Genomic DNA, 23,949 nt, shown 5'->3' with positions numbered 1-23,949 from the left:
GTGTTTTGATTCCCCCCACCCAGGTTTCCCCTTAAATTGGCTTCCTGAGCGCCGGCCAACATTGTGTGGAGAGCAACGGTTTGGAAGGCCGGCGTGCATTGGGAGTTGCTAGGAAACGCATTCCTGCAGCGCCAGGCGGGCTGGAACACAGTCGGGAGGTGAGGAGACCTGCCCACTCGTATGTTTATTTGTTTTGCTTTGTTTTTGGTGTTGATGGTGGGCAGAGGAGAAGAAGGAGGAGTGGAAAACAAACGGAGGGGGACGCAAGAGTGACGGTGGGCGGGGTGGACAGGAAGCCGGTTTGACAAGAGAGGAATTCAAAGTTCCAGTCTGGGTCGGGAGACGAGACGAGACGGACGCTAGCATGGACGCTGTGGCTAAGGTAGGAAAAAATATTTTTGCCACAATTGGTGGTACATTTCTAAGATTGGGCAATTAGAGCAGTATGTGAAAACTGCACCGGCTCACCAAAACGTGATTCTGCTATTTGGGGGAAAAAAGTCAGATAATTAAATCTTGCAAATCTATTATGACTTACTTATTATTGGTACCTCAATACTCACAACAACAAAACGTTTATCAAAACCGTGTCCATGCAGATGTGAAGATGAACAACAAAAATCACCCCAGCATACTACTTTTTAAATCAGAGGTGCAAGAAAACTTTATTAGTTGACTTTTTTTGTGCAGATTCTAAATCTGCATTTGATTTTTCTCCAGCACATCATCATATTTTACAACGCATTGTAAAATGTATACCGTGTATGCTTTTATTTATTTTTATAGGACAAAAAATGTAAATATCTCAAACATTTGATGTGATGGATAAAATTAGATTTTTTAAAATCGGTATCAAGAATACATTTAGGGACACAAGGTTGTCGGATAAAAATTTCTGTGATCACTTGATGGATCAGTATCACCTGTTAGGGGCTTAGCCCCCCCCCTCAACTCCCCTCTGTATCCAAGAGAGACACAACACACACTCTGAGGTTTATTGTCAATACGCTGGATATGTAGCGATGACTAATTTAGCCTCCGCTGATCCAGATGTGCTTTTCATGTTGCCCACTATTTGTATTGCTCCACAAATAAGTGACGCTTTCAATGGAACCCCGGACCTCACCTCACCTCACCTCACCTCATAGGAAACAAACACTTGCTTCACAAGGTGCAAAAGTCTTTTAAAGTCTTCCTTGCAGTGACTAGATTTGGACTCTCTGCACTTTTTTGCACTTCCATCCCTGCTGTGAAGAGCAATTGGGCATGCGACTCGGTGACCTTGAACTTCTTATCTCATTAGCATTTCCTGCTCGTTTCCGTCACATAGTTGGCGTGTTTGGAATGACTTGGCCGAGCCAAACTCTTCTTATCGCGCTTCTAAATATAGACGCCGTCCCCTCGTCGCCTTTCTGATTCAGCTCGGATCCTCCTCAAACATTTTATTAGGCCCTTAGCACTGACCCAAAGCCCGCCAGGCTCCCCTGGGAAGAGCATGAGTGCCAAGTTAGCATCAGAATGAACGCCGTCACACTAATACCTATTGAGGCTGTCCAATGTCACAACATCAGCCAGGAGATTTGAGTCAAATAAAGTCCGGCTCGCTTTGGCTCGATTCAGATGAGCCGTTTGTGGCTCACGGCCCTTTTTTTTTTATTGGCCTGCAACAGTTAAAAATAAATGTCACCGTAAATTCGCACTGCTTGTTTCAATAGATATCGCAGACCCTTCGGAGTCTTAAAATTTTGCAAAGTCAAGTTTTGAAAGTTAATTAAGAAGAAAATGTTTCAAGTCTGCCTAGCAACAGGTGACATCGGCTTTCAAGCAATTGCTTCCATCCAGTTCAGTCACAAGTTGCGCTGCTCTTTTCTTTAGCGACACAAATTAAATGTACTTATTGTCAACATCCCGAAATGAGCAGCACAAGTGATTGATTGATTGATTGATTGATTGATTGATTGATTGATTATTATTTCTTCACCCCTCAGATGTCAGTTGAGGCGAGTGCATCAAACGTAGCTGTGTGTCTCGTTTGTAAAGACGGCTGCTCTGGTTTGCAGCCACATTCTTGGAGGTGATGTTATGTTCATACGCTGAACTTTTTTTTTTTTGATACACCAAAACTGGCCAAAAATCCAAAAGCGAATCAGATTCACAACTGGCAAGACGTGATTGAACGTCATCGAAGCTTTGTGGTCATTTTCAGAAAAGCGTGCGTGGCGTGCGGCTGCAGCACCGTGGACCACGCCCCCGGTACCCATGCCGATGACGACCGGCGAATGGGACGCCTGCTGGTCGACTCACCCTGTGCCCACTTGACGGCCAAGGTGAAAGGGGGCGGCGGCCTTCGCCTGTACAAGAGGAACCGCATGATTGTGACCAATCCGGTGGTGTCACGCAAGGACCCTACGTTCAGCACCACCACCTATGATTGGGCGCCCTTCGGCCTCAACCAGAAGCTGGTGAGAAAACCGCAGCGACTTTTAAATGTGTTTTTGAAAACATCAAGATCAATTTGGGTTTTAAACGCGCTTTTTCTAAACTGAAGACAAGGTGTTTTTTTGTTTTACATAAACATCAACGACTATTCTAAGTGAACAAATCTGCAGTGGCACCTCCCTGTTGGCCTGTCTGCTTTCCATTAAAAAGCCTCACGTCTGTTTTGGGTTTCACAGCCCACCATCGCAAGGGCGAGCGTGACTGTCGGAGGGCAGGCTTTGCCTTTGGGGCGGTGGGGGTCCGGCATCATCGCGGCAGAACATGTCGACTCAAATGTGTTACTCATTGAAGGAGAAGAAAACGAAAAAAGCATTCCAAGTGCAACTTTGGACTTTTGGGCCATTAGTCACGACTGCGCTGCTGTCATCTGATAACCTCATGAAGGGAGTCTGACTGTGGGTGGATACACCAAATGGGGTGACGAAAAAGAGAGACTGCTTAGAATATCTTCATGCGCTCTTAGCACGAATCTTGTGAAGCGAGTGTTTAGAATCTTTCATAGGTAAGTAAAATTGAAATAACACTGGATCAACAACAGATCCCTGTGGAACGCCAAGTTGCTGCAACCAAATGACTGCATCTGTCTTGCCTCACACCAATTCAGGGAAAACAAGGTCACCTTCTCAAGGAAAGCGAGGTTGAGCACGTTTTTAAAGTGAACGGGGCTGCAAAAAGAAATGACCAGAATCTTCTAAAAGGATGATGATCAGAGTTGCCCAATACACAGGCCAAGCAGTACATGGAGCTGATTCCGGAGTGCCAGCGTCCCATCTCCGGGACCGGGGGAGCAGTGCTACGTCGCAGGCAACTCCTCGGACAGCTCCCCGCCTACGACCAGGACCCCATGACATGTCAGAGCCTGGCCGGCGACGACGAGGTGAGCTGACCAAGGCTTTTGCCCTTTCCCGGCCACAGATACCAGTTACTCTGACTTGAACTAACCCGAACCCCAAACCATGACTACCGAACCCCACCCAAGCTAAACCTTCGGCTTGCAACTGATATCTCATAACTGTCGCAGGTGTCCGCCATGCTGCTTTTTGTGAAGCGCTACAAACTGGAGGCGCTGGGCGTGGGTGAGGTGGCGTTGCCCAGTGACAGCCAAGCCCTGAGGGAGGCGGCCAATCAGAGGGAAGCCAATGAGCAAAACCACGGTGACCAGTCCAACCGCACCCCTGAACAGCCCAGCAATGGCCCAGAGGAAAACACACAATACGTAAGCTGTCCAAACCGTCCTCTCTTATCCTTTAGAGAGCTACAGTGGGGAAAAAAATGGAGACATCAAAGCACTCTCTGTCTCGTCAGCGTTGCTCAAATTGCGGGGGCGATGTGGCGTCGGACAGCCCAGCGGTTTTTGCCGAGCGAGCCGGTTACGGCGCCGCCCTGTGGCATCCCGCCTGCTTCACGTGCGCCCAGTGCGGCCAGGGATTGGTGGACCTGGTCTACTTCTGGTCCGACGGGAGGCTGCTGTGCGGACGACATTACTGCCAGAGCATCAGGCCACGCTGCTCTGGCTGCGATGAGGTGAGGGGGGAAGGCTGAGGTCTGTCACACACTGCCCCAAGTCAAGTGACACTCAAGTTAAAGTTAAAAAAAAAAGAAACTCATGTTTCAAGATGCTCTCAAGTTACTCTGGCAAAAAAAAAAAAAAAGTCAATCTTATTGAGTCGTAAGTAACTCATTTATTTTATTTTCATGACCTGTTATTAGCTCTTCATCACATTTCTTGTTATTGTTCCAGCTGATCTTTGGCGAGTCTTTCCACTTGGCACAAGATGGCAGCGCGTGGCATCATCAGCACTACTGCTGCTGGAGATGCGGACAAAGCCTGGACACCCCCTGCCACCACTGACGCACGCACGAAAAAGACAGGATAAGACAGTGGTACCTTGATTTACACTTTACCCTCTTTTGAGGGGAAATCAGAGAGGCTGAACTGGAATATCGGTCAGTCAAGGTGTAACTGTCCACACTTGCATGTTGCTTAGTACGAGTGGTGTCTTTCAAGTTTCCAACTTGGAGCGCTTAACAAGACTTTTATTGTGGAGTGGACGCGCTTGGCTGATTTATCAGCTCGTAAATTGCAGACAGAGTGACGTGATCCAGATGTGAGCGCTCGCCTTTGGAGATGTTTAAATGAGCTCATATTTGACATTCAAGCTCGCCAGACAGGACAGTCTCTGACAAGTGAATCGCACGGGGACAATCGTAAAGTGGTTCGTTGACGTGGCATCTGTAAAGCTGATGAATACAAAGTCGATTCAAGCGTTAAAGCAATTTATTTTCATGTTATTTGATGTTTAACTTATTTTTTTATTCCATTTTAATCAATGCATTGAAATACAAATATGAAACTATTGCAAGAAAATGAAATGTGTCGAAAAACCAAACCAAAAATATGCGTCGTTTAAATGAACAAAAATATATAGAATATAATGTAATGCATAAATACAATTTCTGTAGTTGAATTGACAAACACACCAGCCACGACCTGAGAAAATTGGTTTATTGGCTCCAAATTCCATATCGCAAAAGTGCTCGCCTCTTTTCCTGTTTGGCTGTTTTCATGACAATAAAACGCTTGAAATGTTTCTTGTGCTCATGATTGGACCCAAATGTTGTCAAGTAATCTCAAAGAATCTATTTACAAGGGAGTGATTGTGCCTTCAAAATATGGACTCGATGTGGTTAAGAACAATCATTGAAGAAAAAAAAAAAGTCAGGATGACGTACCGCCGGCAGTAATGTCAGCTTTTCACCGCGTTCCTTAGCAGTTACGTCACCAGCCAAAGAAAGCACTATTTATAGATATTTTTAGATCCTAAATGAGACGTTTACGTGCATTTTCACGCGCAGGAATCCGGGAAGGTTCACTGAGGTCACTTGACTTGTGGTGTCTTGAACCGACTGAATTATGCATTCAAGACTGATGTTGAGGTGGTGGCGCCCTCGTGTGGGGGATGCCGTTTATGCCACATTACGTCACACTTACATACCCTCCCTTTTTTTTTCCATTGTCGCTGAACGCAACGCGCCTTGTTTGTTATTCTCGCTAAAGAACAAATGTTGATTCAAATTCGTTACCAATTTTCTGTTAGTGAACGGTGGTTGCTGTTTGCTGAAGTTGCTACACAACATGTCCAACAGTCCTTGAACGCAGCTCAGCGTCTACTATTTCCCGTGGTCATGAACGCAACGCTGCTTTGCTTGCCCTTTAAGTGTGGATGAAGGCGATTGAGTAATTTGATGAAAGAGGAAGATAAATCTGAGGAAGAGGAGGAGATATAGCGAAACGAATGGAGGATATTTCCATTCCAGTGTCCATTTACCGGTGACTCGTCGAAGCGGACTCGGCCAGGTAAGCGCCTTCCGTAACCTTGACGTGTTATTTACATTTGAACATGGTGATCGGCGAAAAAAAAAAAAAAATAGTTTGCAAATATTTGGCGATTGTTTACTTGTTCACTTTAAGAAGTGACTGGAAGCTTATTCCGTATTTTTAACGGTTTAATATATTTTATTGACTGCATCGAAAATCTAAAACAATTGCTTCACATAACTAATCATTGACTAATTTTCATATTTGAGAACAGTTGACACAGTTTCAAGTGCCTGATAACGTAGGCATGACATAGCACCTCTGCCCTAGTAACTAACCTTTACTTCATGCACATGACCGAACTGAAAAACAATATACTAATGGAAAACAAATTTGCAAATTACAAAATTAGCCAAGGGTTTTTTTTTTTTTTTTACAGAATACTTCAAAATAAAACCAAACTGAAAAGAGCATTGCCACTGTGTTTTTCAAATGTCAATATTGGATCCATTTTCAGGCGTTACGGATGTAGGTGGACTAACTGGTGTTATAGTTACATCAAGTCAGGCCCTAAACAAACATTTTCAGTTGTATTTTAAAGTGTCACATTTGTACACAGACAGAGCATGTTGAATTGCAAAGCTTTAGACCAACTTCTACAAGTCACAAAAAACTTTTCTCAAAAAAATCTATTTGCCTGCATTTTTGTCCCGAAGGTACATCTGTAAGACTGTCTCACTCAGCTTGTCTGTAAAATTCAAATTTTAAAACCACTCTAAAGACCATCTAGGTGCTTTGGATTAGAGAACTGCACACCTTTTGAAAAGATTAGGCAGTGAATTTTGTATTGTGAGGGAGGGAAATACCAGGATTCGAGAGAAACCAATGTTTTACAATATGAACATGTTCATTATGTTTACAGCGCAGCAATGGAGGAGAGCGTCACCATGACGATGGCGTTCATCGGGACCGTCCTGGCGCTTCCCGTTTTGACTTTCTGTTTGACCTTGTGGCTCTGGCCCGCTACGTTCATCCAGGCCTACAACTGGTGAGCATGTGAATACTTTAAAAGTTACTTAAATTTCATTTTGAGCGGAAAATGTGCTATTAATTGCAAATGATTTGTGGCATTTTCTCATATTCCACGCTGTTATGACATAGGCTCTTTCTTATCTGAAAGGGAACCATAGAGTCCCCTGAACTTTGCCCTCCCCCCCTCCATGCACACGCACAGACACAGTGTGTTTTTAACTAATCGCTGTCACGCCTGGTGGTATGAATTAATTTCAGATTCAAAACCACAGAGAAAGATCAAGTCATGTTAGGATACTTATATGATGGAATTTGGACAGATTGAAAGCCACAGAGAAAGCCCAAGTAATATTAGGGTACTAATACAACGGAAACTGAACAGTTCTGCTTGTCTTGGAAGACATTTTGCCTCTCAACAAACAAAGAAACTTGTAGTAATTATTTCAAAGATTACATTTTACATGATTTCCGTAAAGTAACTACAGTGTATATTATTAAGTACAATTTTACCTGCCCACTTTACCTACCTGTTGGTTTGTCGTCGACAGTAGTATGGGTAAATTCTAACTTGGGATTGCTCTATTTGACTATCTGTTCCGTCTCCTGCAGGTTCATGCGTTACAAACTAGGCCTGGTGGTTCGCTACTCGTACAGCGGGAACTACCGCTTCTGCTATTTCAGCCGCGGGACGCCAGGAGGCGCCACACCATCCTTGCTACTCCTGCACGGCTTCTCGGCTTCCAAAGACATGTGGTTGCCCTTTGCCAAGGTAACATTACCCCCTGTGTGTTTTTTTTTTTTTTTTGTATGTTTATTTAATGCGTTTGCTTTCCTGACAAGTACATCCCCAGCGAGCAGCACATGCTAAGCGTGGACATGCCGGGACATGAGGGGACCAGCCGTACCGGGCCTGAGGACTACAGCATTCAGGGCCAGGTTGCCCGAATCCATCAGGTGCGTGCGAAAATAAAATAGAGCAGAATCTACAAAGGGGGGAGGGGCACTGAGCAAAGTCTGAACATATAAATGATGTCTTTCTCTGTGTTCAGTTTGTGAAGAGCGTTGGTCTGGACAAAAGACCATTTCACTTGGTGGGCACATCCATGGGAGGCAACGTAGCGGGCGTATACGCCGCCACCTACCCAGCGGACCTGTCTGGTGTGACCTTGATATGCCCCTCAGGTAAACTGGCCACCTGGCACATTGCTGAAACATCAGCCTCTTTCACGCAATGGTGAGAACGCCGTGTGCAAGGTAAGATCTGTTTGAGGGTGATGAAGGTTGTTCCTTGTCCAGGTTTGGTGTATCCCACTGAGTCCGAGTTTATCACTCATCTGAAGGAGCTGGAGAAAAACCCCGAGGGGTCTTCTATTCCTCTGATTCCGTCCTGTTTGCAAGAGCTGGAGGACATGTTTCGCCTCTGTTGTCATAAGCCTATCAAGATGCCGCGACAGGTAAAGAACTTCAAACATGGCTGCATGCTGCCAAACATGCGTGCTGACCTTGGATGCATTTCTGCTGACAGGTGCTGCGCGGCTTACTGGACAACAGGATCCGCCACAACCACTTTTACAGAGAACGTGCGTCACCTGTTTGTGGCTGCTACATTGCTAAATGCCTTTTTTGTCTTGATACGCCTGCTTGTGTGTCTTTAAAGTGTTCATGGAGCTGGTTGCAGAAAAGTCTCGCCACTCTCTTCAAGAAAATCTACATTTAATTACGTCACCGCTGCAAGTACTTTGGGGCAAGCAAGACCAGGTAATATACACCTTACATAAATCAGGGAAAACACTTCTATCGCACCTTCTGACCTTATGCAAGAACGACATCTTCAGTGACAATTAGCAGTCCAGTAGGTTCTGCTATATTGCCGCTTCAGAATGTTGTCGCACATTTTTTTTAGGTTTTTGTGTGTGATATGTGTTGTTGCAGGTTCTAGATATGTCCGGGGCATCTGCAGTGCAGGCGGTGGTTCCCCACAGCCAGCTGTTTTTATTGGACAACTGCGGCCACACCATAGCGTTGGAGAGGCCCAGGCAGGCGGCGCGGCTTGTCATGGACTTCCTGTCTGCACAGGAAGTGGACAACAAGGATGTGAAGAAAAAAGTCTCCTGAACTGGAGATTGACTTACTGTAGAATAGAAATTATATGATGACTATATAATATAGGATTATTATGAAATATTTATTTACATCCATGATACTGTACTAATGTGCTGTATAAGAAAAATCCATTGTTTTAATTCAAGATGATTTTAATGCATTTATTGCTTAGTTTGTTGCAGATTTTGTTTGTTTTTTTAGAATGCAGACTTTTAAACCTCAACAAAGAACTTTGAATGATCGTCATGTTTCACTTTACTGTGTATTTTTTATGCAGCTATTTATGTATTTCAAAGAAATTTCTAACAGTAATTTCATGTGTTTATAATTGCTTTAAACACAATAATTTGACGTCAATATCTTGTGGAAAAGTTTTTTCTCTCTCTCAATCGGCAGAACTCATTCATTTGAGACCAGGCACGATAGAGGGCAGTACTTAACACTTTTAAGCACTATTAGATTACACGAAGAAGAAAAAGGACGCGCAGGCGCTCATTGAAAACAGTAAAACTATCAGTTGCGTATTTATCAAAACGAGGTAAGTTAACAAAACAGCATTTTATTAGCCAAAATAGCCACGATCCCAAGCCTCTTTTATTTTTTAAATAACTGATGCGTTTACACGCTGTTTGACCTTGGTCTTAGCTTGGTCTAGTTTGGGCTTTTAAGACTTGCGACGCTCAAAATTGCACTTTTGTACCCTAAACGAAGGTCCTTGCAGGCACTCGTAAACCACAGAAAGCTCGTGGCATGTAATGTCTAATCATTTATTTTGCATTTACTAAATGTGGCTCATAGGAACAACACAAAAGTTAAAGAGCATTTCTTTTTGGGGTCACTGGTCTAAAATAGTAACGAACCTACGTAGCTGAATCAAACTGCTAGACCTCCAGACTTGCCGAATTTATTTTTTTAAGTTTGGCATATTCGTCACTTTATTATTTTTACAAAACAGACACAAACTGCATGTTGGGAAGGAGGTAGGTTTAGCCTGGGCGGTTTGTGGAAGTCACAGTCATACTGATGGTACATCCATCCATTTTCTATACTGCTTGTCCCCACGGGGGTCGCGGGCGTGCTGGAGCCTACCCCGATCCCAGCAGTCATCGGGCAGTAAGCAGGGGACACCCTGAACCGGTTGCTAGCCAATCACAGGGCACACAGAGACGAACAACCATCCGCACTCACACCTAGAGGCAATTTGGAGTGCTCAATCGGCCTGTATTTGGGATGTGGGAGGAAACCGGAGTGCCCAGAGAAAACCCACCCGTACCCTCCTAACTGTGAGGCGGGCGTGCTAACCAGTGTGTCGCCCAACTGCTGGTACAGTTTTTCTGGATTATGCCTTTCGTGTATTGATTTTGTTTCGCACTTGTTCTATCTAGCGCAACCACCGATGCTTGAATAGGATGAATCCCGAGAGCACGGACGAGCCCATAGTTTACCGAAGCGTCGTGTTGAAGGACGTCGCTCCGTATCAGTACATGAAAGTCTGCCTGTAAGTCAGCGGCGCTCTTTGGCTCGAATGTGACTACTTTATGGCTGTTACTAATTTGTGTCACTCTTCAAGCGTACTGGAGGACAAGTCGACCAAAGTGAGTGAAGTTGACCTGAAGTACTTTATCATCTCTGGCTTGAAGAGTCTGCACGGAGAAGTAAGAAGTGGAAATGAATTGCGGGTCTGCCATGGGAATGTTGCTTCATTTTGATTCTCACTCATTTTCCTCGTGCATTTTGATGACAGAGACTTCCTGTTTTGCTTTTCGTAAAAAAAACTTCAAAGAACAAGATGACCAATAATCGGATTGACAAGCAAAATCAGCCACATTTATTGTTGGTGTCTTTGCATGTTTCAGGTGGGGGCTGCGTTACACTTTGATGTGTTCAAGTATGATGAAGATACCCTCACTGCTTTTCTGCGCGTATCCAAAAGGTGAGGAGGTCAAAGTGTAAAGAGAGTGTTTTGCTGAATTTTTATTTTTTATTTTTTTTTTTAGTGGTTTGGTGAAACTTTGGAGCTCGTTGACACTGCTGGGCTTCTACAACAACCAGTGCTGCGCCTTTCGAGTCCTGCAGGTACGTTAGCTGCTTTCTCGCTTTTGCTGCTCTTACAGTTGCAAACATTTGCAAAGATGTTGTCGCTTGCTCGATTTTTTTTTTTCCTCGACCTCCCTGCTTTGATTCGTAAGAGTGTTGAAGAAGCTGTTGTTTGAGACTTTGTAATTACTGTCACATCTTTGAGATTTCTGTTAGCCCCTTTATGGTGTTTAAATTGTATGTTAGCATCAAGCTAGCAGACTTTCATTGAGACGCTAATATGATTTGTTTGAACGTTTTGGTGTTTGTATAAACATTCTTGAGTTCTTTTTATTTTGTGACTGTCCTTCCCAAAAACTCAGGTGTCGCCATTCCTGCTGTCGCTGACCGGAAATAGCCGCGAGCTGGAGCTGGATTGACGTCGCAGGCAACTCACAAGAACCATGTGGAGTCAAGGCAGAACTCTGCTGTCCTCCTCCATCTTGATGACGGCGGCGGCAGCACGGCTCCACGTGGGCCAGCGCGCCTCCCTTACCAAAGTCTTCTCGGCCCGCCACGTGGAACTGTTCGCCGAGCTAACGGGCGACACCAACCCACTCCACCTGGACGCCACCTACGCCGCCTCCACCGCCTTTGAGGCCCCCGTGGTCCATGGCGTCCTCATCAACGGGCTGATCTCGGCCGTGCTGGGCACCAGGATGCCAGGCCCTGGCTGCGTCTTCCTCTACCAGGAGATCCGCTTCCCGGCGCCGCTCTTCGTTGGCGAGGAAGTGCTGGCCGAAGCCGAAGTGCGCAAGATTAAGATGTCGTTCGCTTTCATCGCCGTGACGTGCTCGGTCAAGGACAAGGTGGTGATGGAAGGGGAGGTGATGGTTATGATGCCTGAGGAGAAGCAAGTGAAGTGATGGCTTTAGGGGTAAACATTTTCTGTATAAAAATTAAATTTGGTGTTCAAAAAGTCCTTTTTCAAACTTGAGTCTTTAAAAAGAGGAGGTCGTCTTATATTCGGGCCAATACGGTATGTCATTCTGCTTTTTTAAAAATGAGTTGAAACTCGCACAGGTTGATTTTGAAATAACGTGAACATTTTCAAAGTTGACCTTTTGTCATTCGAAGTTTCTTTAATGCCTGTTTCATTAATTACAAATTGCAGTTTCATGTCATAAACACTACGAAGCGCTCTCGTGAACGTACGCGACAAAGACGTCATCAATGATGTCAGAAATAAAGCCGAAGATTTTGTTTTCGTCTCTGTTTTGTTCTGCCTCCTTCCCACAGGTGGCAGTAGAGTGTCCTGCCCACGATTGCTCAATCTCCGGTCAGGTCTCATTTCAGCAGACGAAACATCGTTGAGTTTTCGTTACGCTGAAGCGAAACTAGTCGGCCTCTGTCGCCGCACATCAGCGTCAACTTTACGGTGACTACACGTTGACACAGCTCCGGGCGTTTGCATTGGACTCTGGCCGTTCACCCTACTCCAGAAGACCGGGATGTCTTTCCTGGCGAAGCCGACCACCGGCCGGCTACTCCTTGACGACACTGTCCCGCTGACGGCGACGATCGAAACCACCCAGAATTTGCAGTCCCACACAGTGAGCGTCACCTTTTTCTTTCTTTTTTTTTTTTAAAAAAAAATACCAATGTTAAAGTCACCCGGTTGTCCATGTCAATTGGCTCAGATACGCGCGGGGAGGCAACAGTTTGTGACAGTCACGGCTTCCATTACCGGACGCGTTCGTCGTTTTCAATACCGCGAAAATTGTCAGCGCTATACCTGCTTCCGTTATTGGACGGACACGTTGTTTCGTCTACAGGTTTCCCGATTCCATTATCGGACACATTCGTCCCCTATAAGTGGCGTTATTCCGAAAAGACCGCTGAATATTAGCTGGGGAAAATTGGGGGGGAAATTCCGCATTTGGGGGAGTTTGCTGCGGTTGAATTTCTGCCACCACGATGAAGCAATTTTCCTGGAAGCTTCTGTAGCAATGTTAAAAGAATTGCTGACTGTCAGCCAGGGCCCGTTGATTTCTATTGCTGCGATGTCTCGAGCTTTCCACGAGTATTTGGTACACAGCCGCCGCTCAATTGAAAAAAAAAAAAAAAAATCTTGCACGACTTCGCAACGGCTTGTTTTCGTGTCCGATAATGGACGCACGCGTGGACGGCTGTTGACAAGATTCCGGCTGGGGATCAGCTGAGGCTGACAGTTAGCTTAGCATGCTAACGCCAAATACCAACCAAACCGCCCTCTTAATTCTTCACCAACTAATAAAACGCTGCGCAGAAAGTCTGGTCATATGCAAATAAAAAGAAAACAAATAAGAAAATCCGATTCATATATATTTCAATCTTACATAACTGCAAAATTGACAGTGATGTAATTCAGAACAAGATTTGGTTTTTATTTTCCAGTCTGTGATTTGCTTTATTTTTTTTTTCTAATATTAAAATTTTTGAAATTGTTTTCCCTAGTATTAACATGCTTCAACTGCCACGGAAATAAGAGAAATATTTAGTTTTGACAGATTATCTTCAATTGAATCTAACAACTCTACTTTCCCCCAAGGGATGAAAAAAGTAGCCAACTGTTCTTTTGACGGCGTGCATAACGCAAAATATTCCATACTACAAAAGTCTGCTTGTTTGCTCGTAACAAGCTTAATGCTAAATCACAATGCAAAATGGTTACTAGTTCTCCTTGCCCATCCTTCTGTCGTGTGGAAAGGAGACTCTACTCTTTGAAATTGTAAGTCCCTAATTGTTCCGTGTGCATGTAGGAATACATCATCCGAGTCCAGAGGGGAGTGTCCACAGAGAACAGCTGGCAGGTAAGCCCACTGGTCAAAAGTGACTTAAAACCGTGTTTTCCATCTGTTTGGACCACTCTTGGGGGAAATTGGGGGGGGGAAGCATCGGTGTCGAACCTAAGGCCCGGGGGCCAGATGCAGCCCGGGGGTCAGATGCGGCCCATCATATCATTTTATGTGGCCCGCAAAGACAGATTTTGCATCGACTTTGTGTTATTCATAAATGACAAATTGTCTTCACTTAAAAAAAAAATAGATATATTGCTTGCAATTTGTCTTTTTAAAATATTTGAACAGTTTTTGCTATTCTCTGATTTTAAAACTGTGTGTATATATGTGTGTGTAATGTGTGCGCGCGTTTGCGTGTGTGTTGCAGGTCATCCGGCGCTACAGTGATTTTGACGTTCTCAACAACAGCCTGATGGTGAGTATTTTTTCTGATGCATTGTGAGTGACAGTTTGATGACTTTTTTCCTACAGTGAAGGTCATTTGATTGTGCAAGTGTACCTAATGAAGAGTCCTAAAAACATGCATAAAAATCAAGCTAAATATATAAATATACTTTATTATACTCTTACACCAAGTAGTTTTTTATACAACAATATGAACTAACATTTTTTGAATGAATAGATATTTTTTCTGAAGAATTTTCAGCAATTTTGTATTGTGTAATATTTAACAAATGCATTGCCAAACGATGAAGCTGAGTAGACTTTTTATGAATTATTAAAAAATATGCTTAAGTGTATTTTAACTAAGATAGAAAAAAAATGCTGAATACGTTTTTATATTTTATTCCTCCTGTGAGAGAAAATTTGTGTTTTTTCACTGTAAAAACACAGATAATGGCGATATGTTATTTTTATGTTATTTTTTTTTTTTACATAATAAATCAGCTGCAAGAGCCTCCCCGTCAGAAAACATGTCAAGACAGTATTAAATCTGATGAGTATGGGAACTGAATGGGCCATTCTGAGGAGGTCGTGCCCTTTGACCTCTGCAGTGAGCCCATAACAGGATGCAGTGAGGCTTTCTGCTGAAGTTTTTCTCCCTCACTTCCTGTTTCTAACGGCAAATCTGCGCACAAGCACGATTTGGGGGAAGAGAAAAGAACGAAACACTTACGATGTGCTTGCGCTCGGCAGGTGTGTGGCGTCAGCCTTCCTCTCCCGGCCAAGAAGCTGATCGGCAACATGGACCGCGAGTTCATTGCAGAGAGGCAGCGCGGCCTGCAGGCTTATCTGGATGCCGTTATTCAGCATCCTCTGCTGTGCGCCGCGCTGCCTGTCAAAAAGTTCCTGGACCCCAACAACTACGCTGCCAACTACACCGGTGGGATCCCTGCCAAGCTGGCCTTTTCATTTCATTTTCACAGCGAGCGACAACCTGACTTGTCTGCAAAATATCTTTCAGAGATCGCCCTGCAGCAGGTCTCCATGTTCTTCCGTTCAGACCCCAAGTGGGTGGTGATGGAGCCCCTTCGAGACGTTGGTATACCGCCGCCGTGATTGCAAAGCGCACGTCGGGCTCGATAAAGACCATCCAATAACACAATCTTCTTCTTTTGCAGGCTGGAGGATCAGGAAGAAGTATTTCCTGGTCAAAAACAAAGAACAAGCCAAGGAGAGGTACCTGCTCGGCTGGGTGGGTGTCACACTGCTACAAAGTAGTGCAGTGCTTTCATTTTTTTTTTTTTTAATTTAATTGAGTTTGCCCCTGGGCACACCCAAAACATGGCGTAATGTGGATATGCATTTAGGTGGACTTGGGCCCTGACAAGTTCCTGTCCGACAAAGACCTGCAGTCCATCATGAAGCTCCTCACCAGCCTCTCTGTACGTACGCCGCACGTGATGGACCGCCTCGGCTGAACCGTTCCTAACCGCGTGGTGTCTCCTCTCCAGAGTCCATACCTGTGCCCGCTGTTGTTCTCCAGCACCAGCGAGTCTTCGGCGCTTCTCATCCGACCTTTCAGTGAGGCCGGCTCCTTGCGAGATCACCTCTGTAAGGTAAGAAGCGTCACAATTCCCAGTTTTCCCAAACGCAGCGTCAAGCCAAGCCCACCGGCTGACGAGGGCTTGAAGGATGAGACACAAGTCGATTATTGCAGGAAAAAAAAAAGCCTTGACGATCAAAGTCAACTCGAATGTTGCTGTGCGTCATGTTTGTGTGCCAGGTGAAGCCCAGAGAGAACTACCTGAAGAAGTATGGCAACCCCAAAAAGACTCAGCCTCTCGAGCTCTCGGACATCAAACTCTACGGCCGACAGATACTGGAGGTACACGCGCACGCACACGCACACATCCCTCACTCGCCGTAAACTTATTGTGGGCGCTCAGGGCCTCCGACTGGTGCACGAGAGCGGCCTGTTCTTCGGCCACCTGCATGCCTCCAACGTGATGCTGGAGCAAGGCGTGTGTCGCCTGACGGACGTCGAGAACGGCGTGCTGGGAGTCCCTTCGGCCCTGCGACCCGCCATCACCCACTTCCGAAAGATTAACGTAGGTGCTTGCGTGATCTCCAGGAATTTTGGATGAACACGTTCCTTCTGTCTTAGTTGTCATGTTTGAAACTCCCGCAAGCGCTGGCAGCACTCAAATCTGCCGTGGCGAGACGAGGTCACGTCTCACGGATGGGTCTCGAACGAGCGGCAAAAATGTTTTTCTGTACAGAAAAACATTTGGGAGCTAAAGTAGCAACGTGTTCGTTTGCGTAGACAATTGAAAGCGTGGACGTCTTCTGCTTCGGCCATTTACTCTACGAGATCACGTACGGCCGACCGCCAGACAACGTCCCCGTGGACAATTATCCAGCCATCCCCTACACCGCCGTGGGTGAGTGCACACACACACATACACGCAAACATATTGCATGTGCAACCTTTGTTTCTCCATTCTGATGTGTGTGTGTGTGTGTGTGTGTGTGTAGTGTCGGTTCTGCAGTCCATCTTGTCGACAGAGGCCTGCAAGTCAGGGATGCCAACAGTCGCTCAGCTCATTCAAACGCCGTAAGTTTTCTTTCGATTTCTCAAAGAAGCGGCAAAAACGATAATTGTGTTTGAGGTTGGTCAGCCGGATCCTGCTGCGGCGATAATTCAGGACTGGTTGTGTCCACCCTTCATTAGGCCGAAGTTTCACAGATGAGGATAATTGGTGCATGGTATGATGTCCCTCAGCTGGACTGCCAAGAAGAAGTTGACTTAATTGGTGCATGGTTTGATGTCCTTTAGCTGGACTGCCAACAAAGAAGTTGTCTTGTCTTCCCCATGAGATTGATGTTGTCATATACTCAGAGCAAGCAGCATGTGACGAGGATCCAAGGCACTCATTTTTTTTTTTTCGTTTGCTCTGGGAGCAGGCTGTTCAGTGACGTTCCACTCGCGCACTCGGAGAAGGTTGCCATCCGGGTAAGAGAATCTCGCCTCGGATGAAGCTTCTGTTTGTATCCGACATTTTGTCACATGTTGCGCGTCGTCCACCCAGGTGCCGAGCAGGCTGAAGGAATCCCTGAGGGCGGCCAAGGACCGCGTGGAAAAACGTCTGCAGGACGAGCAGAAAGTGGTGAGTTGATCTTCAATTAGACGCTAAAGTGCTCTCGCCGGGTCCCACAACCTTTTCACCCGCGTGACATTCCCATGTCCTTATTCCCAGCGAACTCTCTCCCTGCCGTGACGCATTTGAGCGCTCTGACACGATTGGTTTGTTTGTTTTGCTGAAAGTTGCACCAACACAAGAGGCTGACCAGAGCACGCTCCCATCACGGCTCAGAGGAGGAGAAGAAAAGAAGGAAGATTCTGGCCAGGAAGGTACGGCGACCTCCGCTCATTGCCGTCTTTTTGGAGCGCGACGCGAACGCTGCTGACGCGTGCGTTGGTCCCTTTGCAGAAGTGCAGGCAGTCCACAATTGAAAACGACGACGACATCTCGGTCCGGAACAACAATAACTCTGGTGGGAAACGCTCCATTTTGCCTTATGCTTTTCTAGAATCATTTAAATGAATCAATAGATTAAATAGACTGAGTTTCTATCAATGCTGTGTCCTCAGGCTCGGGCGCCAGTTCCCCTCTCACGTGTCCTTCGTCCCCCACGCCGCCGCCCACCACAGGTCGGTTCATCCCTCGTCCTCTTCCTCCTTTGTACCAAGTATTTCCCTCTTGGATCTTTCTGTCTCTTGATTCTCTCTGCGAGTGAGCAATTGTCCGGAACTTTCAATGTTGCCACAGCGTCTCTGGAAAATCCGCCCGTCGCTCCACCGGATAGCTATGTCTTTAAAAGTAACATAACAACAACATTTTAACTAGCACGTCTGCGGCTTTTTGCATTGCGTGTCAACACTAAGCTAGCAAATTTGAGTTATGCCATCATCCAAGTTGGCGTCTCCTGTCCTCCTCTTGTCGCTGTCCCGATGCTGACTGGTCGTTTAATTGTGGTCTCTCTCTTTATGCCGTGCCTCTCCACCATAGAGCATGCTCCATTCTGACCGTGTCATTGGGGTAAAGTAAATGTTTTTTATCACCCCCACCTTGATGATGTTGATGATGATGGTGTTGGTGGGGGTCACTGAGGGTCTTAAGAAAAAAGGCTGATATACTTGCGAGCTTCCCAGCAAGCACCGTTAGCACTAACCAAGCTAAAGGATGCTATTGAGAACTCAGTGGCTGGTGTTTGGAATGGCCTGTGAGCTAAGAAAAATCAAAGTATTGGTAGCGACACCTCATCAAAAGTGATTGATTCCAAAGTAGGGAAGGAGTCAATGAGCGCCATCGCAGCCTATGAGAACTCGCCGAGATCTCGATGGGAGTGCGAGTACAGCTTGCTCAGAAACATTTGGTTTAATCTGCAATGAAGGAACGTTACGGCACACAAGACCATTCCAAACGATAACTTGTGATTGGAGATTGTGACCTGTCTCTGTCTGTCTGTTTCTCTGCTTGGAGCGTTGGCATGCTGCCTCCCCCCCCCCCCCCCCCCCCCCCCCCCTGTCCTTTTGTGCGCTGAGCTGCTGCCCCACACTGTGAACAATCACTGAGTTGTTCCACAAAAGGCAACACATCAAAGTCCTCCTTTTGGGTTATGTTTCACCTTTTTCCATTTCAAAAACATCCAAGGTTTGCTGAAGTCCTCTTTTAGCTACATGCTACGTTGAGGTACAGAACAGCCAGAGTTGAAACCAGAAGTTTCCATACATTTATTATCATTATTTTTTAAAATGACTTACTTAATACCAGAATAATGAGAGAAGGATGTTTTAAAAGTCTATAATAATTGTAGTCATCCTTATTGGCTTACAACAAGAAAGTCTGATTTCATGTCGGACAGTGAGAAGAACTTCTGATTTCAAACGTTGACCGAGGTTGCCAAAGGAACTGATGCTGAAGCGTTTTGTTGCATTTTGTGCAGGAAATCTTGTCATGTGTCTTCTGTTCCTTTTTGGTTCAGGTGCTCCTCCTCCTCCTCCTCCTCCCCCTCCTGCGCCAGACACCTCGTCCTTGTCCTCGTGCTCCTCCTCCGTGGTCGCCCCCCTTCCTGGAGGTCGCGCTGCCCTTCTGAGCTCCATCCAGGCTTTCAGCAAAGGAAACCTGAAGAAGGCCCAGACTCGAGACCGCAGCTTCTAAAGGCCGCCGTCCTCCAACGCTCCCTCACATGTGAAGACAAATCTTGTGCAAAACAATCCAAATGTTTACTTTTTGGGTTTCTTGACATTGGGAACGGCGGTCCCCGGCCGACGAATGCTGGAAATCTGAATGCTGGCCTTGTGCGGCGAAGATAACATCCAGTTTCTTTCTTCCGGATTGTTCTCAATGCCAACATCTGTCGTTATGGCGCCTTCCTGATTCCCGACCTGTAACTGGAACATCATCTGCCCTCTGCGAGGAAGTGTTTACAAAATTAAGAGTTGTTTGTATGCCTCAGAGTAATATTTTCAGAAAAAAAAAAGAATCTGCAGTTTTGAGAGGCAAAATGACCCAAACAAACACAAAACACTGATTTGGTTATTATCAAAAAAAGTATTTTCCTAGTAAATTGAAGAAAGAATTAAAATTGTATTTTATGCAACTCACTGCTGGGGATTTAAAAAAAAAACTTGCTTTCTTTTGGAAAATGCCCAACAAAAGCATGTTTCTCTGATTTAAGTTTCTAAACAATATAGACATATCCTCTATTTTGTATTTATAAATTCACCCAACGTTCAAAATGCATGTTTTCGGTAGCATTTTCTTTCAGTATGTCCAAAAACAAAGGCCCTAAAAAGCAATGAAATAATTTACATTTAATTTCCTTATGATGTAGAAGTCGTGGATTGAAAGCACCCGCCCCTAAGGATACATTTGGTGAAAAAAAAAAATTCTATATATACTTTAGAAAATGGTAATGTGTGGTTTTCATTGGCAATGATAGTTTTGTGAGATCTTTTTTTTTGTCAATGAAAATTGTATATCTTTTTATTTTAAACAGCAAAACAAGCACAAGTTTTGAGTGAAAGGTGACGAGACTTTGAGACATAACAGCCTGTTCAAACATGCAGAAAGACAATTTGAGCTCAACCACACAACTCTGCTCACTCACAATGGGGCAATTGCAAGACTTCCCGTTTGACTTTTTTTTTTTTTTTTATGAATTATTGTTGTTGCAATGTTTCTTCTCATTTCATCTTAAAATGTTTGCACCATCAGAGCTTTTATTGTGCCATATATGTATGACATGATCCTTGTGCCTCGAGATGAATGTCTGAATGTGTGTAGGATTACATTGTAATTGGGGTGGGGCATTTTTGTGCGAAGCGTCGGTGGTTGTTCGAATTTGTTTGTGGCTTATTTTTACGCCTTTGTTGTATTCCACTTGAATTGTGGCCGAATGTTCCTCTGCAGCACTTTACCCTTTAAAGGCAAACTTTGTGACGTCACCATAAACAATAAAGTCCCAGATAGTGTTTGATGCGGTGGTCATAACAACGCTCACACACACATTTTGAAGCCAAACTTTTGTTCTCAAAGGCCAACTTTAGAGTTTTGAAACGACAGATTGTCAAATTATATAAACAATTAGAATCTCAAAGGCCAACTTTAGAGTTTTGAAACAACAGATTGTCAAATTATATAAATTATAAATATTAATTATAATATAAATATTAAATATTAATATATAAATTATATAAATTCTTCGAAAAAGAAACACGCTCAGTCTGAAAACGGAATAAATTTGGTTTCACCTTCAAAACTTCACATTTTACTGGAAAAGGATAACAGTGAAAGTGTCCTGTGGGTGTTATTCCTTCTGTAACGTGGTGCGCATGCGCAACTGCGCCGTTGGCGTGTCCTTGGCTAATGCTAGCCCCGCCTTCCCATCGACGAAAGGACAGGTTCAAAATGGCGCTGTCCATGAAGTCCGTTCTCCGCTCCGGAAGGGTACGAAAACGTCCAAAACACTTCAAATGTGTCGTTGTCGTGATGTTTTGGATTGATGTCGTCTCTCTGACGTCCTACAGAATGCTGTGTCGATCCTGCGGCGACGAGCCTTTCACAGGAGTGCACCGGCAGCGGCTCAGGTCAGTGTTAGCAGCGAGCATGCTATGCTAACGTCACCGCCCATAAACTAACATCTGGTTTGGCACATTTGCATCACTGAAATGTTTCTTTCCATCCTTAGAATGGCTGGCTGTGATTGCCTTCCACCAGCCTCCTTTCTTGTCATGTGTAAAAATGATTTCACTCATTTCTTAGTGAGAATTAAGCTTGAGTTGCTACTTTGAGGGCTGAAAAAGTTGCTAAAATGTACCGTGGGGATCATAGCATTAGGTGGCAACCCTTTGTAAAAATGAAATAAAAGAAATCCTTATGACACAAAGTGTCAAATAATGGAGGAATAGTTTTGAGCTGGTTATATTTTGCCCTTGTGCGTGTGTCTTCAGGTGACTGTGCGAGACGCTTTGAACCAAGCCTTGGATGAGGAGCTGGAGAGGGACGAGCGCGTCTTCCTGCTGGGCGAGGAGGTGGCCCAGTATGACGGCGCCTACAAGGTGTGCACGCGGTCATGTCCTTGCGCTGCCGAAACGTGCAGCCCTGAAAAATGGCGACGCTGGTCGGTAAATGCCGTGCTTGCCATTGAGTGGCAAAGTTTGTTTCCGTGTTGTCGTAGGTGAGCCGAGGCCTGTGGAAGAAGTACGGCGACAAGCGCATCATTGACACACCCATTTCGGAAGTAAGCGCTTGTGTAAATGGTCACCGTAGCAACAGCAGATGTTATTTCATGGAATTACATTTTGAATTCCAGAATGTCTTGTGAGAGTTTTGTGCTGTGTTCCAGATGGGATTCACCGGCATCGCGGTGGGGGCTGCCATGGTGAGTGTCTCTCTCTACAAGCCAGATGACTTTCATTTGACGAGGAAACTTTCAGCTCAAAGAGAGACAATATTCTTTATTTTTTATTTTTTCCAGGCAGGCTTAAGGCCCATTTGCGAGTTCATGACCTTCAACTTCTCCATGCAAGCCATTGACCAGGTCATCAACTCAGCAGCCAAGACCTACTACATGTCGGCGGGTCTGCAGGCGGTGCCCATCGTCTTCCGGGGGCCCAACGGAGCCTCGGCCGGTGTCGCTGCCCAGCACTCGCAGTGCTTCGCCGCCTGGTGACTTGCTACCTCCTGTCCGCTTTCCGCGAATTGACAAGAAAATTATTTTCAAATGCCTTGTGTTTTATTGTTTTGTTCTATCTGCTCTCCTCAGGTACGCTCACTGCCCGGGTCTGAAAGTGGTCAGTCCGTGGAACTCAGAGGATGCCAAAGGTCTCCTGAAGTCAGCCATCAGAGACGACAACCCAGGTGAGTGCAATCGTCAAATGAAACACAAAAGTGGAAATGATGACGCTGACAAAATGTGCTGCGGCGGGCGCACGCGGACAGTGGTCTTCCTGGAGAACGAGCTGATGTACGGCGTCCCCTTCGAGATGTCCGACGAGGCCCAGTCCAAAGACTTCACCGTGCCCATCGGCAAAGCCAAGGTGGAGAGGCAAGGTGAGAAGCTGCCAAAGTCTGGCCGCCTTAGCATGCTCGTCTCTGTTGTCCCGAACAGCGGAGGACCTCCTGACATGCCATTGTTTAGGTACTCACGTGACTTTGGTGTCGCACTCTCGCTACGTCGGCCATTGTCTGGACGCCGCTGCCGTCCTCGCCAAGGAGGGAATTGAGTGCGAGGTACAAAAGCAAACGTGTCCAGCTTGTCTCTCTCTTGAATGAACTTTTTTGGGAAAAAGGAGCAATATTTGTTGTAAACCAGGTGATCAACCTGCGAACCATCCGCCCCATGGACGTGGAGAGCATCGAGGCCAGTGTGATGAAGACCAACCACTTGGTGACGGTGGAGGGCGGCTGGCCGCAATTCGGCGTGGGAGCCGAGATTTGCGCCAGGATCATGGAGGGTGCGTCGCCTTGTCTGGCCTTCCACACATACCTGCTTGTCGTCATTCTTTTCCATTTTTTTTTTTCTGGTGTTGATGTGCGTGAGCCAACAGGAATCTGCATTTGTTTTCTTAACGTGGCATTGACCTCTTTCCGATTGGCCACAACCAACTTAAAAGGAACAAAACCCATTTCGTCTGTGTTCAGGGCCGGCCTTCAACTACCTGGATGCTCCGGCCACCAGGGTGACGGGCGTGGACATCCCCATGCCATACGCCAAGATCCTGGAGGACAACAGCGTGCCGCAGATCAAAGACATCATCTTCTCCATCAAAAAGACCCTCAACATGTGAAACCTGCTTTTTAAATAAACCAATAGTCGACCTTGTAAATACAGCTCAATGTTTCCAGAATGCACGAGTTCCACTCCAATGTGCACCTACTCCCTCCACTTTAAAATCAATAATGAAGCTGTCCTGTCCGTTAAACAAATACATTATCAATTTATTTATTAGGTACCATTTAGGAGCTCAACTGTTTGGCCAAAGCCACGGGTGGTGACGTATAAAGCAGGCCAGACGATTTTCTGTTGCTCTGTATGTTGTCACAGTAAATGACTGTTACAACAATTAAAGAGAAATACTTCCATACATTACTTGTGTTTCCAGTAGTTATTTTTAGAAGTTGGAGCCGTTTATACACGGAGGAAATCATAAAATGGAGTTAAAAGACAAACCCTCGCCCACAGTGATAT

At 45.4% G+C, this 23,949-nt stretch overlaps 6 protein-coding genes and 1 long non-coding RNA gene across 9 annotated transcripts; 6 read left to right on the top strand and 1 right to left on the bottom strand.

Moving 5' to 3' along the window:
* Window positions 1-38: 38 nt before the first annotated feature.
* On the top strand, window positions 39-5,090 carry lmcd1 (LIM and cysteine-rich domains 1). Its single transcript, XM_049732994.2, has 7 exons — window positions 39-382; window positions 1,989-2,074; window positions 2,207-2,462; window positions 3,227-3,376; window positions 3,521-3,715; window positions 3,805-4,023; window positions 4,241-5,090. The coding sequence occupies exons 1-7, from the start codon at window positions 365-367 to the stop codon at window positions 4,349-4,351; spliced, it is 1,035 nt and encodes a 344-aa protein (XP_049588951.1). The 5' UTR covers window positions 39-364; the 3' UTR covers window positions 4,352-5,090.
* Window positions 5,091-5,692: 602 nt separating this feature from the next.
* LOC125976947 (monoacylglycerol lipase abhd6-A) lies at window positions 5,693-9,195 on the top strand. The gene is made up of 9 exons (XM_049732998.1): window positions 5,693-5,857; window positions 6,741-6,866; window positions 7,460-7,619; window positions 7,691-7,804; window positions 7,900-8,032; window positions 8,147-8,304; window positions 8,376-8,430; window positions 8,508-8,608; window positions 8,783-9,195. The coding sequence occupies exons 2-9, from the start codon at window positions 6,748-6,750 to the stop codon at window positions 8,963-8,965; spliced, it is 1,023 nt and encodes a 340-aa protein (XP_049588955.1). The 5' UTR covers window positions 5,693-5,857; window positions 6,741-6,747; the 3' UTR covers window positions 8,966-9,195.
* Window positions 9,196-9,351: 156 nt separating this feature from the next.
* Window positions 9,352-11,500, top strand: rpp14 (ribonuclease P/MRP 14 subunit). Its single transcript, XM_049733005.2, has 6 exons — window positions 9,352-9,491; window positions 10,339-10,451; window positions 10,524-10,608; window positions 10,810-10,886; window positions 10,951-11,029; window positions 11,353-11,500. Exons 2-6 carry the CDS (start codon window positions 10,363-10,365, stop codon window positions 11,407-11,409), a joined length of 387 nt encoding a protein of 128 aa, XP_049588962.1. The 5' UTR covers window positions 9,352-9,491; window positions 10,339-10,362; the 3' UTR covers window positions 11,410-11,500.
* LOC125976953 (hydroxyacyl-thioester dehydratase type 2, mitochondrial) lies at window positions 11,434-12,232 on the top strand. Its single transcript, XM_049733004.1, has one exon. The coding sequence runs from the start codon at window positions 11,434-11,436 to the stop codon at window positions 11,893-11,895; it is 462 nt and encodes a 153-aa protein (XP_049588961.1). The 3' UTR covers window positions 11,896-12,232.
* A 77-nt stretch (window positions 12,233-12,309) lies between these two features.
* pxk (PX domain containing serine/threonine kinase) lies at window positions 12,310-20,731 on the top strand. 2 transcript variants are annotated; one of them, XM_049732981.2, is made up of 19 exons: window positions 12,310-12,582; window positions 13,771-13,821; window positions 14,177-14,224; window positions 14,947-15,133; window positions 15,215-15,292; window positions 15,372-15,445; window positions 15,561-15,635; window positions 15,705-15,809; window positions 15,977-16,078; window positions 16,140-16,301; window positions 16,517-16,634; window positions 16,729-16,807; window positions 17,158-17,206; window positions 17,283-17,360; window positions 17,519-17,605; window positions 17,685-17,748; window positions 17,846-17,905; window positions 18,264-18,293; window positions 19,240-19,367. In XM_049732981.2, exons 1-18 carry the CDS (start codon window positions 12,481-12,483, stop codon window positions 18,278-18,280), a joined length of 1,536 nt encoding a protein of 511 aa, XP_049588938.1. In that variant the 5' UTR covers window positions 12,310-12,480; the 3' UTR covers window positions 18,281-18,293; window positions 19,240-19,367. The 2 variants fall into 2 exon arrangements, with proteins under 2 accessions (XP_049588938.1, XP_049588937.1); XM_049732980.2 differs by lacking the exon at window positions 18,264-18,293 and having other exon boundaries at window positions 19,240-20,731.
* LOC125976956 (uncharacterized) lies at window positions 18,771-21,148 on the bottom strand. The gene is made up of 2 exons (XR_007484524.2): window positions 21,011-21,148; window positions 18,771-19,667 (listed from the first exon to the last, which is right to left on the bottom strand). It is a non-coding gene; the product is annotated as an uncharacterized lncRNA (long non-coding RNA).
* On the top strand, window positions 21,126-23,850 carry pdhb (pyruvate dehydrogenase E1 subunit beta). Of its 2 annotated transcripts, XM_049732989.1 has the most exons (11): window positions 21,126-21,206; window positions 21,287-21,346; window positions 21,710-21,817; window positions 21,937-21,999; window positions 22,105-22,140; window positions 22,237-22,427; window positions 22,525-22,619; window positions 22,701-22,811; window positions 22,900-22,991; window positions 23,074-23,215; window positions 23,403-23,850. In XM_049732989.1, the coding sequence occupies exons 1-11, from the start codon at window positions 21,126-21,128 to the stop codon at window positions 23,546-23,548; spliced, it is 1,125 nt and encodes a 374-aa protein (XP_049588946.1). In that variant the 3' UTR covers window positions 23,549-23,850. The 2 variants fall into 2 exon arrangements, with proteins under 2 accessions (XP_049588946.1, XP_049588945.1); XM_049732988.1 differs by having other exon boundaries at window positions 22,105-22,427.
* The last annotated feature ends 99 nt before the right edge of the window (window positions 23,851-23,949 follow it).

The sequence above is a fragment of the Syngnathus scovelli genome, chromosome 11 (assembly GCF_024217435.2).
Source record: "Syngnathus scovelli strain Florida chromosome 11, RoL_Ssco_1.2, whole genome shotgun sequence".
NCBI classification, from domain to species: domain Eukaryota; kingdom Metazoa; phylum Chordata; class Actinopteri; order Syngnathiformes; family Syngnathidae; genus Syngnathus; species Syngnathus scovelli.
Note: the sequence above shows the minus strand (reverse complement) of the source record. Positions and strands in the feature narration are given on the sequence as shown.

Coding starts and splice junctions, on each gene's coding strand:
- LOC125976953 (XM_049733004.1), top strand. CDS start 11,434: ATGTGGAGTCAAGGCAGAACTCTGCTGTCCTCCTCCATCTTGATGACG.
- pxk (XM_049732980.2), top strand. CDS start 12,481: ATGTCTTTCCTGGCGAAGCCGACCACCGGCCGGCTACTCCTTGACGAC. Junction 15,293..15,371: donor GGAGCCCCTTCGAGACGTTG/GTATACCGCCGC, acceptor CTTCTTTTGCAG/GCTGGAGGATCAGGAAGAAG. Junction 15,636..15,704: donor AGCTCCTCACCAGCCTCTCT/GTACGTACGCCG, acceptor TCTCCTCTCCAG/AGTCCATACCTGTGCCCGCT.
- LOC125976947 (XM_049732998.1), top strand. CDS start 6,748: ATGGAGGAGAGCGTCACCATGACGATGGCGTTCATCGGGACCGTCCTG. Junction 8,033..8,146: donor GACCTTGATATGCCCCTCAG/GTAAACTGGCCA, acceptor TTCCTTGTCCAG/GTTTGGTGTATCCCACTGAG. Junction 8,305..8,375: donor CTATCAAGATGCCGCGACAG/GTAAAGAACTTC, acceptor TTCTGCTGACAG/GTGCTGCGCGGCTTACTGGA.
- lmcd1 (XM_049732994.2), top strand. Junction 2,463..3,226: donor TCGGCCTCAACCAGAAGCTG/GTGAGAAAACCG, acceptor CCCAATACACAG/GCCAAGCAGTACATGGAGCT. Junction 3,716..3,804: donor CAGAGGAAAACACACAATAC/GTAAGCTGTCCA, acceptor CTGTCTCGTCAG/CGTTGCTCAAATTGCGGGGG.
- rpp14 (XM_049733005.2), top strand. CDS start 10,363: ATGAATCCCGAGAGCACGGACGAGCCCATAGTTTACCGAAGCGTCGTG. Junction 10,452..10,523: donor CAGTACATGAAAGTCTGCCT/GTAAGTCAGCGG, acceptor TCACTCTTCAAG/CGTACTGGAGGACAAGTCGA. Junction 10,609..10,809: donor TGAAGAGTCTGCACGGAGAA/GTAAGAAGTGGA, acceptor TGCATGTTTCAG/GTGGGGGCTGCGTTACACTT.
- pdhb (XM_049732988.1), top strand. CDS start 21,126: ATGCTAGCCCCGCCTTCCCATCGACGAAAGGACAGGTTCAAAATGGCG. Junction 22,428..22,524: donor TCGCAGTGCTTCGCCGCCTG/GTGACTTGCTAC, acceptor TGCTCTCCTCAG/GTACGCTCACTGCCCGGGTC. Junction 22,812..22,899: donor AGCCAAGGTGGAGAGGCAAG/GTGAGAAGCTGC, acceptor GCCATTGTTTAG/GTACTCACGTGACTTTGGTG.